Source organism: Polypterus senegalus, chromosome 4 (assembly GCF_016835505.1).
Source record: "Polypterus senegalus isolate Bchr_013 chromosome 4, ASM1683550v1, whole genome shotgun sequence".
Taxonomy (NCBI): Eukaryota; Metazoa; Chordata; class Cladistia; order Polypteriformes; family Polypteridae; genus Polypterus; species Polypterus senegalus.
The window spans coordinates 112,965,467-112,985,001 of record NC_053157.1 but is presented as its reverse complement, the minus strand read 5'-3'; the positions used below and the strand labels follow the sequence as shown (position 1 = coordinate 112,985,001).

Sequence of the window (19,535 nt, the reverse complement as noted above, 5' to 3'; positions counted from 1 at the left end):
TTATGGTAATTAGTTTTTATTTATTTTTTGTCTCCACCCCTGCCCCAGGTACTTTTTAATGTGCCTATTTGACATGGAAACAGTAAAATGTTTTCTCCTCAATTGACCTTTAAGTAATAACTCCATACTGTTTCTGAACCTAGATGGAAACAAAATCTTGACCCCTAAACTGAGGTACAGATTGGAATTTGTGAATAGGTCATACATAGCAAATAATTCACTTGCATATTAAACATGTTTATGCATTTTTAAATTTGATATACGCATTTATTTTTTACAGAAAATGATTTTTGAATCAAATCCTAAATATTTTTAAATGATGGGCTGTGTCACTGTCACTGTTGAGCTTTAAAATCGTCTTGCTGATCCTTTTTCCATGAGCTAAGCTGTTATTTCATTATATGAAAGATTATATTTTTTTCCCTAATTCGCTGGTGCCAAACATTCATCTTTTCCTGGAAGACTTGCATTTGGCTGGTCAAAAAGCCATACTTCATAGTTCGGCATGGTTTATCGATCCTCTAATATTATTATCTTCAAACATTTGCCATATAAGCTGTATGACCTTAAACATTTATTTTTTTTTTTTATAAATATCTCTTATAACAATTTTAAGGTTACAGAATTATTACAGTGCGTAGTTTTGATGTTGAAGAGACTTTGATTTGATTCACTGTAGTATGCATAAATCGAAGGTGTCTGTTTATACCAAAAACAGTATAAACAGACTTTTTTGTGGATATTTACCTCTAATATTGCTGAATGGGGTATACAACAGTTGATTTTTAATTTAGTCTACATAAACTACAGTAAAAGAGAGCTACTGATTTGCTGATTTTGAAAAACAACTTATTTTCTCCTCTAGATGGCAGCTTCTGGCTGCTTTTTACAATTAATTTCCCTCAATTGTAGGATATTTTATTTAAACCAATTTTATAGAAATCTGGCATAATTCTTCTTTAAAGAAATTTATTGGGACATGTCATTTATTCATTTACATATTTATTTACATAGTTTACACAGTCTGTTGTACACATTTTTGAAATGTACAATCTCCCACTGAAAAGCTTTGGGAAAATTTCTAACTCAATCTGTCATAAAAATGATAAACATGCTGTGAATCTTCAATTGCCGAATAATTTACTGTTTCAGATTTTTCTTAAGAAAGCTCAATTCAACTATATGTTTTCTAATAAGTAAGAGAAGAAAATATACATCTCCTGATGGCAAAACACATGCTCAGTTCAGGTTAGTCAAACTGTGGTTGATGTACGTGTTCCCAATTTGTCAGTCCAACAGATCAGTTTATCTGCTGCATGAGGTAAAGTAAATGTAAAAGTATTTAAAAAAAAAACAAAAAACAAAAACATCAACAAGTCATTTATCTGGATGTGAATACAAGACAACAGGAGTCAGGCATCACTCTGTAAACATAGAGAGAACAAATGAGCATCCAGTATTTAATATAGTGTACTGATACATTTAGTTGTATTCTATCATTGCTGTCATTTTTATGAATGACTCAATGTTACAGTAATTTCATAAACATACATGTAATAACTGACTCTTTGAAGTAATTTAAAAAAATTGGAGAAGATAAAATATAGTTTTTTTGTTCAGTCTCATCATCATTTTAACACTTTAGGTGATATGTATGCATGTTTTATTATTAACTGCTAACACTTACACTCCGTGAAAATGCAGTTTTTGAAAATCTTTTTTTTTTTTTATACTCTGCCCATACGTATGTTACATTTTAAGTAGGTGCTCAAAAGGTTTTAAATGAGACTGTATCAGAAGACAGATGGATTGTCTATCATCTTTTTACCTTGAACAACTAAAATGTTTGATTTCATTTAAGGATTGTATTTAATATTTGTACTTGCATAATATTAGTAAGTAAATGCTACAACTCAAAGATTATAATTGTTATAACACTAGTATATAATACTAGTGGCATCTTAGCCTTTCCCTATTCATTAGCTTTATTAGATTTTTTTTTTTTAAATTACAGAATGTGAACATATTTTTTTGTCTGATACAATTTTAAGTTGTGAAGTTCAATTTATTTACTTTGGAGCTGGTTGATGTCACAAAGCTATATACTACTGTGATATTGAATCCTTTGGCTTTTAATCTCTGAATTAACATTAACCGTGGTCACTTATATAATACTTTTCTTTTAAATATTCTTGCCTACTTGGTAATCTTTCCTTCCCTGATCCCATCTCCTCTCCTCTAAATAAAAAGTCAAGAAACAGAGCAGAAAAGAAAATGGTATTCCAATTTGGTCTACTACTTTGGAATTGCTTTGTAGTTGAACTTTACCGAAACAAATGAGATGGTGGTCGCTTTGGTGAGATCCATTATTATGATAGGGAAGGAGATGGATGTGGTGCTAACTTAACAATACCTGGCAATCAACCTGAACAGTAAACTGGATTGCAGACTTTGTTTTCTGGTTCTGCTCATGTGCTTTAATGGGTGCAACAAGCTTATTGGAATGTCCTGCTGGTCCACAGTAGCAAGTGTATCATTCTACACTGTGGTCTGCCGGGAGAGATCTGTGGATTCCAAACACCTACTTGATTAAAAGTGAATGGGAAGGGTAGCTACAATATAAGACTGGCACTGAATTCACTGTAGGCAGTAGAAGAAAAAGAGATGATTAAACAAATCAATGTTCATAACTGTAATGCTACCCATCCCATTCATGATACGTTTCCCTATGGTAGATTTAGCTTCTGGTGTAATAAAAGGTGTGGACTCTTTTATAACCACAGTCATCAGACTGAATGTGATTTCCTTATATAAAGCCTGTCATTAGTCTGACCAGTTATAATAGACTCTTTGGCTTGAGAACAATATTTCTTCATATCTCCATTATTATTATAGTGTGTTTTTTGCATATAGATCTGGGTTATATGCCAGAGCAGGTTAATTTCCCTTCAAAAATAAGTATATTCACTGTATACCTATTTGTTATTATGCATAATCTGATTCTTAAGGTTTAAATAGAATAGCCATAATCAAGAAATGTTACCATAAAACTGTATTGCAGAGTAGCTGGGCTGTCCCCCCATTGTCTCTCTATTATATAAAAACAATCCATCGACACGACAAGACTTTTTGGAAGAGAGTTCCAAATCCCCCTCCCCCCCCAAGTCCTGTAAGACATGACTTTTGCCTAGATATTTTTTTCATGTCACACCCTCCTCTCAAACAAGACCACGGTCCTCTCATCTCTCATTCGTGTGAATGCTTTTGTCAGACACACTTCCTGCACTTTCCTCACTTTAAGTTCCCAATTATAAATGTATTATGTCTAAATCTTATTGAAGAATTTCATCACGAAGGGTTATTAACATAAAAAATGAATACATGTGCAATCCTAGCACCGAAAAACGAGGAAGTCAAACAAATTAACGCCAAGAATGTTGATCAGTTAAACATCAAATTAGTTAAATGCATCCAAAAACGTTGGACGATAAATTGCTTAAATGCGTATCTATAGACTATGCTGAAACAGTTGGTGGTGATCATGCGGAAGATGAAAATAACTTAAAATGTCCCAAAGAATATCTACACCCATTAACAACATCCGGTCATACAATGCACGAATTACTGTAGAAAGAATGATGTATCCAAGAAAGGTAATATAGTACATCTTCCCTGGATAACATTAGACAACAAAGGAGATCTTGATATGCCATTTGTATTAAAACATTAACAGTTTCTGGTTAGAATGGGTTTTGCAAAGACAATTAACAAATCTCAGAGCCAAACATTCGAAAAAGTCATTTTATTTAACAGAGAGAAAGAAACGAAATTCAATCACGGGCAGTTATACATTGCGTTGATGCATATGTAACAATTCCCATGAAAATAAATAAAAATCGTTTTAAATTGTAAACCTGCATCCCCATATGCTAGCAGCAGAAACACAGAGGCTAGCGCGTAGCGCAGGCCAGGAGGGTTGGCGAGCAAAGTGAAAGGGGGGTGAAGCCTCCTAATAAATTTTCATTTTAAGATTTTTAGTTGAAGAATGTCTGTAGTCTTATTTTAACTATTGTAATGCAGAATTTTTATGTTACTTCAAAACTTACCGGAACCTAGTATCATAAGAAAATCAGCTACTGTAGACTCGTCATTCAAGAGACTCTTCCATCCAAAGAAGGTGATAAGTGGTGTTAGAGCATCTAACAGAGAAGTTATAACTGGTATGCTTCAGAATTTGTATCAAAGGTAAAGCATGTGCTCAAGGACACTAGTGTCCTAAAGTAATTGGTGGCTTTTTATTATAAAATAATGACAGGGACCTCGCCTGTCAAATATTTCAGCTAATCAGTAAATCCCAGACTGTTTTTTTGGAAATGCATTGTCTTTCCACACCTACAGTATATGAGCTTGTTGGACATCCCATTCCAAAGCTGTGGGCATTAATTTGGAGCGATAATATTGCAGCTATAACAGGCTCCACTCTTCTTGGAGCACTTTCCACAGTCAAATGAGCATTTGTTAGGTCAAGTACTACTATTGAACAAGAAGACGTGGCTCGCAGTTGGCTTTCCTATTCATCCCAAAGATGTTCAGTAGGGTTTAGGTAAAGGCTCTCTGCAGGCTACTTGAGTTCCTCCAAAGTAGATTTGTCAAAGAATGTCTTTGTGCTTAGTCATGATGGAACAGAAAAGGGCATTCCCCATTCTGCTGTCATAAAGTTAGAAGCACACAATTATCTGAAATTTTATTTGTGTACTGTGCATTAACAATACACTTCACTGAAACCAAAAGGCCTAGTCCACACCCAGAAAACTTCCCTCTGTCATTATTACTCCTCCACCAAACTATAGAGTGGGCACACATGCCATCTGCCAAATCCAGATTTGTCCACCAGACTACCAGTAAAGTGTCACTCATCACTCCAGAGAGCTTGTTTCCACTGCTGAAGAGAGCAGTGGTAGCATAGTTTGCTTCTATCCGGCTGGTACTTGGCATTACACATAGTGATCATAGGCTTGTGTACAGTTGCATGAGCATGGAAACCCATTTTATGATGCTCCCAGTATATAGTTCAAATGCTGATGTTGCTTCCACAGACAGTTTGGAACTCTGTTGAAAGTAATGTGGCAGAGGAGAGGTGGTTTTTACATCGGTTCATTAGAATATATACTCAAATTTCACATTATTCCTACCCATTACCAGTCTCATTTCAAAAGAATATCCTTTCCTGTAAAACTGTGTTATGTAATGACCATCCAGAAAAGGAGGAACTGATCTAAAACAGTTTTACTCATGGCCAGTTGTATTTTGGCATGGTCAAGAGTATATATCACTTGATGGCAGTATACAATTTTTCCAAGTATCTTCAGTATTCTCATTCTGGGAAATAAAAATATTTCAATGATTGATTTGGCAATAAATCAACAACTTTGTTTTGTCAATCTAAATAATTTATTGACACACTTTGTTAAGATCCCCACTTTATTTGTTTTACATTTCCCTGTAGATAGAGGTTCATGACTGTGAGACTATTTATATACTCATTTACTATTTCCATGGAAGTACTTTTTTATTAGTAGTTATTTTGAACAAATGTTTCCTGAACCTTCAAAAAAATTATGCTCATTGACCAAGAAATACTTTGGTCCAGTCTACTCTATATTAAAATAATAAAAAAAAAAAATTCAGTTCATTGATTCTTAAGTGCGTTAACTATTCTCTACAGTTCATGCTATAAACTTCAGCCTCCATTAATACCTTTGCCAAAATGTTGAAATGAACATTTTACTTCTACCCATAGCTTTTTTTTTTTTTTATTTTATTTTTTTTTTAACTTGATGTTTTGGAATATCCTGATCACAATTCTACTAAAAAGAAGTCTGTGCTGATCAGGCTATTGTTTTATGATCATATAGATAAGTAAAACTTTATTTGTTCCCAGGGGAATTTTTTTTTCTTTACAGAAGCTCATTAAATAAATAGATATAGATGGATAAATAAGTACTGTATATACACAAATACACATACAGTGGTCTGAACATACACCACAATGTCTTTAAAATACTTATAAAACTCATAGGTTTCAACAATGCGAGGGACCTGAGAGAGCTGTTTTGATCTTAGCATGATGTAGCCACTTACATCAGTTGTTCAAAATAAACACCACCACAGGTTTTCTGATGTTTATATAATGCAGGGCCTTCCAAATTAACCTTCAATAATTCATTCAACTCATCTTGGTTCACCCTATTCTAATTTTAGTCATTTGATGCAGTGATAATAGGATTACTAACATTCCACTTATGGAAATTACCTACAGTATGTTTATTTTTAACCAAAAAAATTAAAATACAGTAATCCCTCGCTATATCGCGCTTCGACTTTCGCGGTTTCACTCTATCGCGGATTCTATATGTAAGCATATCTAAATATATAATGCGGATTTTTCGCTGCTTCACGGGTTCTGTGGACAATGGGTCTTTTTACTTCCTGTACATGCTTCCTCAGTTGTTTTGCCCAGTTGATTTCATACAGGAGACGCTATTGGCGGATGGCTGAGAAGCTAACCAATCAGATCACGCAGTTTTAAGTTCCTGTGTGCTGAATGGCTCAGCGACGGAGTGTTGAATTCGATTCCGCGGCGTTAACCAGGAAGTCTCATCTCGCTCATTCAGCATCAACGTGTTTCGCTGTGTAAAGAGTTAACTTTTGTGTTTATCTTTGTGCATAGTCAAGACTTTCATTATGGCTCCAAAACGATCTGCTTCTGCTACTGCTTCAGGGGCCGTGCCCAAGCGCCAACGGAAGATGTTAATGATTGCCAAAAAGGTAAACGTTTTGGATATGTTGAAGGAAGAGAAAAGCTACACTGCTGTAGGACGCCATTACGGCATCAATGAGTCTCCGATTCTTATTTAAAAAGTAGGAAAGGAATATAAGATCTACGGCCGCAGTGTCCTTTTGACCAGGGTGCAAAATGAGTTGTAAGTGGATGTAATAAGGCAGTAGTCTGGATGGAATCTGCTTTAGGGATTTGGATTGAAGACTGCCGGTTAGAAGAACAATGGTGGTGCTACTCAGTCGCCTGAAGAGGCTTCTTTAGAACAGCTGTAACGCTCTGCTTTGTTGTGCAGTAAAACTAAACTCATCGTTATCGGTTAAGTCATTGTTGGTGACTAACCATAATTAATTTTCTACTTACAGTACTTAGTACATGTACGTGCATTTAGTGTCACTGTACACACATTTACTGTATACAATTTTTCTTGCATTGTATGTATTTATTGCTGGTGGCCTGTCTATCGTAATGGCTGTAACATATGTGATATCGGAGACGCTCAATATCTTTAAAATAATATTTAGGTTTTACTGTATATAAACAGTATGTTTACATACATAATTTCAATGAATCCTTCCTAATATGTAAGAGAATACAAAGGGTTTATGATGTATAACTGTGCGGGGAATATTTATAAACAGTGTGGGAGAGTTTATAAGAGCTTAAAATATATAAAAATAACCATACAAACATATGGTTTCTACTTCGCGGACTTTCACCTATCGCCGGGGGTCTGGAACACAACCCCCGCAATCGAGGAGGGATTACTGTAATGCAGTGCAGTTATTTGTGTGACAATGTGAAATAACTTTCCCTTTCCCCTCTTTCTTAAATGTTTTTTTTATAAGCTGTTTTTTAATCTGTTACATTCAGCAAATAAGGTATAATTGTGCATAAAGTTCTTAACCTGATGGCAATATCTAAACATACAAAGTATTGTGCTTTTTTAAAGCTATCAGTTAAGCACAGTAGCTTTTTTAGTTTTGTTCATGATCGTGCCAATGTATGAGATTTTGTAACCCAGGATGATCGCATATTTATGAAACTCCCATTTCTCAAATCTAATAATAATGTAATAAAACAATTATTGTTTTGTAGATTTCTATGCTGATGATGCACATTAAAATATACGTTCTGAAAAATGCCCCCCTGAAAATATCACTGACAGAAGTATGATATACAGTTGGAAGCATTAGCCGAGGCGTATGATATCACCCTTTGTTCATAATGTCTGGGAAAGGTGTTAAACAGTTTTCCATTCACCTCCTTCATAAATTCTTCTAAAAAAAGGGTGAACAGGACTCTGCTGGAAGGTCAGCATACAGTTACTAAACTTGACATGCCTAACGGTATTCAGTCAACAATTAACAATCAACAGCAAGATCAGCAATGGTAGTCAGCAAATCTAACATACCCCATGAATGGAAGTCACATAATGTAACATTGGCTTTACTTGATCAAGAAGGGTGGAGATCAGTGAAAGAGAATAATTATTTTTGATGGTAATATTATATAGTGTCCTACACAAGGATTAGTTCCCCGGTGCAGTAAACCTGCTTTATGTTCTCCAGAATATACTTTTCCATGGGTATAGCTTTCAGATGAGTTGAAGGATTTAAATTAAGGGTGCTCCTGGTAGTAATTTATTGGTTGAGTCATATTCCCAGTGCGGAGGGAGTTTCTGAGACTTTGTTTATTAAATACTCATTTAAAATCGTGATGGTGATCAGGCAATAGTCCAATATATAAGCAAGAAATAATTGTGTACTGGACTTTCTTTATTCAGTATAGAAAAAACAAAGAGGATTTCAGGATTTTAATTCTTTACACAGCTGAACCATAGGTAACGTAAAATTAATCAAGGCAGTGTGCTTGGAATAACAAAATGTATCACTTTGTCGGTGAATAACTCCCACATGAATTTTGAGTGGTGCTGTTGGTAGTTTTTTCTCTCTCTCTCTCTCTCAAAGTTTTGGTTTGAATTTTAAAGAAACTTGTGTTATTCCATGCTCATTAATCAATATACAGGGTGGTCCAGATCGTCTGGATGACTTTGATTTATGCGGGGACGATTCCAGTTCCGTGCTGAGACGATTCTTCATGTCGTTATAAGTTATAGTGTAGTGAAAATTGCACAATCAGATGTGGAACACCCTATAGAGCTAATAAAATTTTCTATGGCAACTGAGTCCACTAGAGTCAATCTCTTGAGACTGAATAGCACATAAGTTTAAAAGAAAGGTTTGATTATAAGTGCCCAATCCATAATGCCCCAAAGGTAGATGAGCAGTTTCCCAGACTAGGAACTTGGGGCAAGATTCTACCATATTTTGCAAACCTTCATGATACAGATGTCATTTCTATTCAGTACTTCTGCTTTTTCCCCCTCACTAAAACTCATTTTTCTTTGGACCCATGCATCCATCCATCCATCCATTTTCCAACCCGCTGAATCCTAACTACAGGGTCACAGGGGGTCTGCTGGAGCCAATCCCAGCCAACACGGGGCACAATGCAGGAACCAATCCCGCAGGACACACACAAACACACCAAGCACACACTAAGGCCAATTTAGAATCGCCACCTAACCTGCATGTCTTTGGACTGTGGGAGGAAACCGGAGCGCCCGGAGGAAACCCACGCAGACACGGGGAGAACATGCAAACTCCACGCAGGGAGGACCCGGGAAGTGAACCCAGGTCTCCTAACTGCGACCCGTGCACATTTTTGTAATTTGCTTTGTATGAAACCTAACTGTAGTTTAAAGGGGTTTTCACAATCATAGTTTGTTTGCTTTGTTCTGATTTGTTAGTTTCAATTTCCACTTGTGATTGCTTTCAATTGCTTTTTACACTGCAAATTTTCAAACAAACTAAACATATCAATAAAAATACTCCGGGCGCATCAAGGACTTCTTTCATTGGGCAAAACCATTTTTTTTCGCAGGATAAGATATCATGGTGTGTCAACAACTGTTGTGTTTGCTCACCACTGCATTTGCCATTATTACTTGGTTTATGTACCAATCACAGCAGTATAAGCAAAACTCCTGTTGTTGAACAGCTGTAAACTTACTTCAAAATTATGCACTGCAAAATGGTGTGCATAATTGGTGTGTAAAATAGTCATATGTACAAAAGAAGGCATGATCTGCTTGGGGTGCATGAAATGTTGTTCTTCAGTTTTATGACAATAGACAATGTGTATTCATTTCCCACCACTCCATATGTGTTTTGATCAACCTGATCACATGTGAATTTACTTTTTTTTTTCTTTTTCAACTACTGTACCATTTATTCGATGAGAGGCATGTATCAGATGCTTGTATCAGGTGCTAGGCTTGCTCTGATTGGCTGGTAACAGTTCAAGTCATTTTATGCAAATTGTGTTAAATCCTTTACCTTGAGGTGTATTTTTTCCCCCTTTTATTGTTTTGAATGCTCCTTTTAAAACATTGAGTCATTACACTGCAATTGAGATTCCTTAATTACTGCCAGCAGACATTTATTGTGCCTACCACACCATGCAGAATTTCACATATAATTAACAGTATTCTCTGTAGTTAGATCAGTTATGTGTTGAACCACATTCATACTTCATGTGAACTCTAGGGTTTGCCTGGAGCTGCAACAAGACCACCCTTTCCAAAGCATCTCAGTCAGGTTGTTTTGGTCTGCACCCAAATGCGATTGGCTTGTTCAGATCTATCTAAATGAACCAGACTTTCAGGGAAATTGCACCAGAGCTCAAAAAAACTGCACCAAATAAGTTAGGAGTGAAAACACGTTAAGAAAAAATAAAAAATGACCAGTTTTTAATGTATATTGACCTTAAAGCTAAATACACTGCCTTTTCTATGCTTTATTGATTAAATGGATTTTCTTATTGGAATATTATTTTTTTATCTTAAAATGTTTCTCATTTTTGTAAGAATTTGCATTTTCATCAGTTCATAAAATATTTTTCTTATTTTTCATTTTCTTTCTGATCATCCATGTGGTTTATAGCAAAAATAAAATGGGCAGCATAATTAGTTCTGCAAATCCATTGCATCTTCAGCTTCTTAGGATGAATTTATGTTTACTTGCATTGGCCTAGCACATCATTATACATTAATCTAGGTTTCTTTGTAATTTTAGGCTTATAGCAGTATGATCTACAGCCTTTGTAAGGGTACTACTGATAGGAAGAGTAGCACTGGTGTTGAATTGCCCCTTTTAGTGAGCTAATTTTTCTAATTTTTTGCAACAGTTTTGTTTGTTTTGCTGCATTTTGCATTGCATACACCTATTAAGGTCACCATTTCATGTATTTACTAATATATTTAAATATGTTTTGAATAGTGCTTTTAAATAAAAGTTATACATTTTAATATTCTTTCTTATATTGCGCTAGAGTGGTGAAGTATTGCATTCTGATTTGACATGCAAGTAACAAATGTCACGTTTACTACTACTAAAGCTACTACAGTACAACTACTACTACAACTGTGATGAGGTGCACAGTCACATAGTGGTCAAATTTAATATTAATAGTCCTTAAATGGCTTTGCTTTAACAGACTAAAAAATAGGTTCCTCTATCTGAAAGAATACATATGTGCTGAATGGTTTAAACATGATATGGGATATTTACATTTTCCAACTTGAATTTTGTTAAATTTTTTCAGAATTAATCCATTTAAGTACATGGGGCAGGGTCCTAATCTGGCAGCAATAGTGGAGCTGCTGTTTTATCAAACGTAGTTACCCACATACTGACACTGGAGTAATTTAGATTTACTGACTAGCATGTCTTTTGTTGTGGGAGGAAAGGAATGTCTAGAAGAATGCCTTTTTAGCAAACACAGAAAGAAGCACTCACCACACCAAAGGGTTTTTCTGCCTGCAGTCAAAATGAGGCCCCAGTTCTGTTAGGTCACAGTCCTACCTATTATGTCAACAAGACACATAATTGTAAAGAATCAATTTTTGAAGTCCATTTAATATACAGTAAAATGTGCTAAAACAGTTAATCTTTATTTAAATTGTTCTGAGCATGGACTGTGTGTTATGTCTTACCCAAAAAAGCAGAATATGTTGAAACCTGTAGTGTTGTTACAGCTGCAAATGGAATTGTGCTGATCATTTTCCAGCAAGAATTATCTTTCAAGTACAGGAGGTACGCAGTAATTTTCTGTGGTTGCCCCACCCTTTACACTTGCTCCTTATTTAGAAAATACACATTTCTAGTGATAGATGAACATTTGCTAATATCATCTTTCATTTTAAATGCTAAAAACTTATCCTGACCTAAGTATCTTTTTAGGTTTTATGCATTTACTCAGTTTTGTGGGCATTTATGTTTGAGTTGGCTTCATTCCCAATTTGTATGTTATCAGTCTACACAGGGAATCATGTTCTACATTATGCCCAGTAGCACTTGGCACACAGTTTATCAGGACCGCCCATATTCTGACTTTCAATGCTGTTTAGTGCTGAACAAATAGTCCAGCTTTTGGTCTGTTCTACATTTTTATCTAAAGGAAGTTGTGCATGCTGTCTAGGTGTATGTTGTGCAAACATTAGTTCTACAGCCACATGGCAGCTGAGGCTGCTTCACTATATCACCATGGAAATGTAGAATTGCAAAGGGGGAAAATGGATTTCCTAAGAAGAGCTGCCCCAGCTGTAGTGTCTGGAGACGTGGCCCTGGATGTAGGAGGCACTGTTCGTGAAAATTTGCCAAGGCTTTTAAAGATGAAGCGTTTTAGCTTATTATCCATGGGACATACTATTGATGAAGAGGATCCTGTACAGAACCCTGGGGGTTTCAAGTTGCATAGGTCAAATAGGAATCATTTCAAAGGTATGGTGGGGGAGAACTGTGAATTCCGGGCTGCAGCATTAAGTAGCGGACTAGTTAAATTATTAAGTAGGCAGTCGGTTAATGGGAAACATGGTAATGCATTGATGAAGAACTGAGGAGGTGAACAGTAAACCTGTAAGAAACCACAGAACCCTGACCTTGGTTGATTTTCTGTTATCTGTTAAAATTTTTTAAATCTTTTTAGTTTAATTCACAAATTGAATTACTGGGTGCTGTTTGATAGTTCTGTAATTTTCACAAAGTAAATACTTAACCTGGGTGGGTTTTTTAAGTTGTGTTTCATAAAGAAAGTAAAGTAGAAAAATGTTTTTGTGTCAAAAAACATTTCTGTGTAACATCCCATACAATTCCTACTTCCACCATTCTTGACTAAAATGGCAAAATAAATTATACCTTATAATGACATTACAAAGTATAACATTCACATGGAAAAAAAAAAGGATGGGGTAGAACTTTTGGAGGTATGGAAAAATGTTACATGCCTGGTGAAAAGTAAAAGTTAAGTTGTAAATTAGGCAGATGGATAGCACTTTAAATTAGGCAGATGGATAGCACTTTATTTGTCCCAGTAAAATTGCAGTGCTGATAAATCAAATCATTTCTATGAAAATGTAGCTTTGTGCATTTTTAAGGTCTTCTGATTGTGCAGTAGTGACATGAAATCAAATCTTAAACAAACTAAAAGGGCAGGCTCAGTTATGGGACGCATTCTTGTCCCCCTGCAGATAGTAGCGAAGGAGAGAATTCAAACAAAACAGAGTGCCATTATTAACAATGTTGCGCATCCTGTCTCTGACATACCATCACTGAGCTGAGTACTTTAAACCAGCAAAGAAACTCCACTGGGGAGCCTTTATGCCACCGGCAACATGCATGTATAATGCTTTGCTGTGACTGTAACTGCCAAGTCAGAAGATTTTCTTTCTTTCTTTATTTTCTTCCTATTTAGTCATTATAGTGTGTGTTCAGATCGTAGTGTTTGTATGTCTGCGTATGTGTCTGTCTATAGTCCATTCTTCTGTTTGTCTCTCTGTAGTCTGTCCTTATTTATTGATCTGTTGTCATTTTCTCAAACATTTAACAAAATGTACCGTAATATTTTTCTACCCTAGAAAACATTTTGATGTGCAAATTAATGTATAATAGGTTGAATTTGCCAGCTTCACTGAAAATTAAGTTTTAAGACATACTCATGAAAATTCTATATAACAATTTTAAGTTTTGATTTGAAATGTAGACCCTGTTTGATTTTTTTTTTTTTTTTTTTTTTTTTCCCCAGCTGAAAAAATATGAGGACTATTTGCATATCTTTCTTTTTACCTTCTGACTCTTTATAAATGTAATACTTTTTTTGTTGCCACCTGTGATATTATGTGCTGTAGCTCTTGTCTTCAAAATAACTTGCACAGTTGCATTGCTGTTCAGCTTTCAGTAAAAATATATATCTGGCACCTCTTTCTCTGCAGATGTGTATTGTATGCCTGTATTATTGCATCAGTACCTTTAAAACTGAAAAAAACAAAGTATGGAAAGCTGGAACATGTTTGCATAACTGCTAAATATAATACATAGATTTAAGGTTTATTTGCAAGTCCGAAAGACTTTTGGACATGGAGAAGATACATTTATATTTCCTGAGGTTTAACGGAGTGTATTTTTTTACTTAAAAATTGTATTTTTTCACGAATTGTAAATGGTACATGGGACATAATATTGCTTACATACATAATTTTAGTATGTGGCAGCTTTCCAGTTTTCTCTGCCAGGTATTAATGGTGCTTAATAATAATAATGATAATAATACTAATATTGTGCCTGTTGTGAAAACAATTATGAATAGATTAATGTATTAAAAATATTGAGGGCAACATTTGATGCTATTTTGCTATGATACTATTTTCATTATTAATAGTGGCATTTTAACTTAACAATGTTGTTATTATAGAGATATTGTTTCTGCATAGTGCCTTAAGATTGTTGGGACAAGCTCTAGATGCCTCGCAACTCTGTCCTTGATGTATAGATGGTTTATTATTATTATTACTATTATTGTTGTCAAAGTGGAGAAAATTTATACAACAGATTCAGTGATGGAAGATATTGAGAACAGCTATTATTGTTAATTTTATTATTTTTATTATTCTTGGGAAGCACAGTGGTAGTGCTGCTGTTTCATATTGAAGGAGAAAGGGGTTTATGTCCTGAGTGTTTCCTGTGTAAAGTCTGCTTGTTTTTCCCTGATACTTTGGTTATGTCCTACAGTCCACAATTAAAACACACACAAGTTAGGATGACCACTAAAATGGCCCTAGAATTGCAATGGACAGGCTGCCTGGGCATTTTTCCTGAAATGCATTTTTTTGAATAGGCTCTGTGACCCTGCCCTGAATAAGTGTGGAAGAATTTATACCTTTACTATCTGTTTGGTTTATGATTTGATTAACTTGATTACATGCTTACTCACAAGTTCAATATTTTCTTTCACTGAAACACATATGTGCATCATCAGTCCAGTGACAGCAAAAAGTAACTATGTGAAATAAAGAAAAAAAAGCCTCCAAATAAAAGTGATAGTGTGAGCTTTTGGTTATTACTGGCTAGTTGTCTACAGAAGTGAGACAGTATTTCACATATATAGTAAGGAACATAAGTATTTAAACACCCTGCGATTTTGCAAGTTCTCCCACTTAGAAATCGTGGAGGGGTCTGAAATTCACATTGTAGGTGGATTCCCACTGTGAGAGACAGAATGTAAAAAAATATTCAGGAAATCACATTGTATGATTTGTACCGAATGTATTTGTATTGCACTGCTGCTCATAAGTATTTGAACACCTGGCAATCAGCAAGAATTCTGGCTCTCAAAGACCTGTTACTCTGCCTTTAAGAAGTCCACCTCTACTCCACTTAGTAATCTTAATTGGTAGCACCTGTCCACCCCACAGTCAGTCAACTGTCAAGACAACAGAGACAAAATTGTTGACCTCCACAAGGCTGGAAAGCGCTACGGGGCAATTGCCAAGCAGCTTGGTGAAAATCGATCAACTGTTGGAGCAACTGTCAGAAAATGGAAGAGGCTAAAGACGACTGTCAGTCTCCCTCGGACTGGGGCTCCATGCAAGATCTCACCTCGTGGGGTATCACAGATGATAAGAAAGGTGAGGAATCAGCCCAGAACTACACGGGAGGAGCTGGTCAATGACATGAAGAGAGCTGGGACCACAGTTTCAAAGGTCGCTGCCGGTAGAACACTATGCCGTCATGGTTTCAAATCACGCATTGCACGGAAGGTTCCCCTGCTCAAGTCATCACATGTCCAGGCCCGTCTGAAGTTTTCCAGTGACCATCTGGATGATCCAGAGGAGGCATGGGTGAAAGCATGTGGTCAGATGAGACCAAAATAGAACTTTTTGGTCTAAACTTCACTCGCGGTGTTTGGAGGAAAAAGGAGGAGTTGCATCCCAAGAACACCATTCCTACTGTGAAGCATGAGGCTGGAAATATCATGCTTTGGGGGTGCTTTTCTGCGAAGGGGACAGGATGACTGCACTGTATTAAGGAGAGGATGAATGGGGCCATGTATTGTGAGATTTTGATTAACAACCTCCTTCCCTCAGTCAGAGCACTGAAGATGGTTCATGGCTGGGTCTTCCAACATGACAATGACAATTTAATGTAAAAACTACTTTTGCCATTTAGTACAGCATGCTCCTAGGAAAAGACAGCAAGTCTTCTTTTGTCATGTAAATCATACTGAGATTCTATAGAAGAATCTCCGAAGAACATTACACTGCTCGACAAACCAATTCTAATCACACCAGTAAATGAAAATAACAAAATGATTGGTAACACTTTAGTTTAGATACTACAAAAATACATCAGTTGCTCATTTGCTATGAATGTAACACGAGACCTTAACAAAGGATTATTTTGGTTTTTCCTAACACTTATAAACATCAATAGGTTATTCATCTCGGTGCAGTGTGGAATATTGACATGTTGGTGAAATTGCTTGTTAATAAGAAGGATTCACAGGTCTTGTAATAATTATGGGATATCAAGAGAAATGTGTTGCAGCTAAGCAGCATCAGCAGTCCTCATGCCTCCCTGCAGCATGCCTAATGCACGTTCACGCAAATGAGCAGGGACCCTGGGCATCTTTCTTTGGGTGTTTTTTTACAGTCGGTAGACAAGTCTCTTTAGTGTCCTGCGTTTTTAGAACTGTGACTTTAAATGCCTACTTTCTGTAAGCTGTTAAGGTCTTAACGACCGTTCCACAGGTGCATGTTAATTAATTATGTTTAATTGAACATGCATGGAAAACATTGTTTAAACCCTTTACAATGAAGATCTGTAGAGTTATTTGGATTTTTAAAACATTATTGTTGAAATACACAGTCCTGAAAAAGGGACGTTTTCTTTTTTTGCTGAGTATAGTACTGATGTTTTTTAAGTGTTATGAAGATCCAAAGAAGTGTATGTTAAGATCTTGTTACATAAAAGTAAAGTAACAGATGCATTTTTGCAGTACCTAAACTGAAGGTTAACAAAGAATTAATTGAAGCTTGACGATACAAAAAGCTTTTGGTCAATTCTCAGTTGCTGCCAGAATCACTTACATTTTTCTGTGAGAGGATATTTTCAGAGATGTGCTGTTAACTCTTTTACAGTTTAAATGACTTTTAAGTATATTCTCACTTGAGATGTACTCTATCTAAGTGTGTTTTGTCTTGTACTTAAAGACAGATTAAATGGATAATCTTTAATTTTACAAGGTATTTACCCCTGGGCATAGATGTTTTATACATGTTACAGAAAAGGTTTTTGCCTGGTGATGTGAGGCAATGTTGTTAAGAGTTCCTTGCCTTTACATTACTTATTTTAATTTCTATTTATGGAAAAATGTGAATGCATCAGCTTGATTGTATATATTAGATTTTTTAAAGATCTTCTATCTGGAAATGAGACTGTCCTGTTTTTTTCTAGCCAAGGTTTGGTTTTGTTAGGAGACAATGCTGTCTTTTCCCTGTTCGAGCCCTGCTCATAATTTGTTAAGTAATCTCACACCCTCAGTGAGCTGATGTGGTTTACAATGTAAGCACTGCATGTTTACCCTGGTTTAATGTGGGCTTTTGATTAATAGCATGCTCACAAATGATAAAGCAAAGCTAACATCAGTGATTGTAATGTATAAAAATTGTTCAATACTGATGTTGTTGGAAGTAGAATCAGTCAGTGTAAGCCAGGAATTTGGTTTGCTGGTGCAAATGGCAGCTGAATCCTCTTTAAAATGATCTGCTTATATCTATTTTTATACCTTCATAATGGAATGAGGTAGGCCTGCATAGCCACAGAGGAGGCCATCAGGAATGAATGTGTTACAAGCAGCAATCTGTGTAGATTCTGATGGCTGATTTTTGATTTCTTTTAGTTTTTGAAACAAGAATAGTAACAAATTTAGAATGATTGAATTGTTTTAGTGTAGGAATGTGATTCTGGTTTTGATTTATTGGTGAATAGAGAGAAAACTGATAAACCTGGCTTTTTAACATCATTATTTTATATTGGAGGGATTACGCTCAATTGTACAAGATGTGACCTTGGTCAGTCTTTAAACTGCTGCTGCTTTTTGGTAAGAGAGCAATTTTTTTGTTCTTGTCAAGTTTGCTATTTCAATGAACAGTTTGCACATAGGAGCAAAGTCTTTGTTTGAATTTGCAGATGACATGCAGTGCAGGTTGGAAAACCATGTGTGTTTTGTATCCTTTTTAAAAAAAAAAAACAAACTTTTTCATCAGTTTTGTTTATTAAGAGTAAATCAACTAAGGACAGCAGATCCAAAGCATTAATTTGATTTGAACAGAAGCTGAAATATTAACAGTGGACATAATTTTTTCTGAGGTTTCTGATCACCTTCTACTTATATTATAGTGAAATATCTATAAAGTAGGAAAGGATAATTTACTAAAACTGAAGCAATTTTCAGATGTTCAAGGTTATTCCCAGTTAGTTTGTGGCATAATATATAGAGTCCAGTGTTTATTTAGCGTGGTCTTATGTTGCTAAAATTGTAATTTTGTGTTACTTGAAGTGAGCATTTCAGTGTGTTTTTAGAATCTGAAGGATTTGTTTTTTTCTTCTGTTTCATGATCATTGGGAATTGTTTAATTGCTCCTTTAAATAGTTAGTTTAGTTAGTTTTAATAAAATTTAACACAACAATTTGAAAATCACTTAAACTGGTTCAGAATCAGTGGTCCAGAGCCTATCCGAGCAATATTTGGTGTCAGGCAGGACCCAACTCTATAAAGGTCACTAGTCCATCACAGCTTATTTAATGTTACAATTAGACAATTACAAATAATAAGAAATAGATCAGGTAAAGAGTTCATCTGTAGGTCCAGGAGAAAACTAGGAGAGTAGAAAGCTTGAGCAGAGCAGTCCTGAGATGCTCTGTAAAGAGTTTTGTCTTCTACTCAATTTTGTTCGCATTACCAAAAAAGGATACTTTTTGTTGTTTAAGATCACTGCTATGGCCTGATAAATACACAAAACAGGGTTTATTGTGAAAATACTTACTTATATGTGCCTTTTACATGAACCATATATGAACCTATTCCCTTGAATTTGTAACCACTTTCAAATACATAGCTATTTAAATCTCACTCATTGCCTAAGATGATAGCATTAACTCGTGAACAGTAATTGAATGACACCATATAATATTCTATCTTTCAGACTTCAGAGAATGCAGCTAGTGATACAGTTTAGATTAGGCATATGATACTGTTTAGCTGAGAATTCCCCAATATCTTATCATTGTTAGTCTCA

At 35.5% G+C, this 19,535-nt stretch overlaps 1 protein-coding gene across 1 annotated transcript in view; it reads left to right on the top strand.

Moving 5' to 3' along the window:
• Positions 1–12,350: 12,350 nt before the first annotated feature.
• The window catches only part of fryl (furry homolog, like), a 355,547-nt gene continuing 348,362 nt past the window's right edge, over positions 12,351–19,535 (top strand). Inside the window, 1 exon segment of the mRNA XM_039751183.1 lies at positions 12,351–12,684. Within this exon segment, the coding sequence (XP_039607117.1) occupies positions 12,417–12,684 (268 nt within the window). The 5' untranslated portion in view covers positions 12,351–12,416.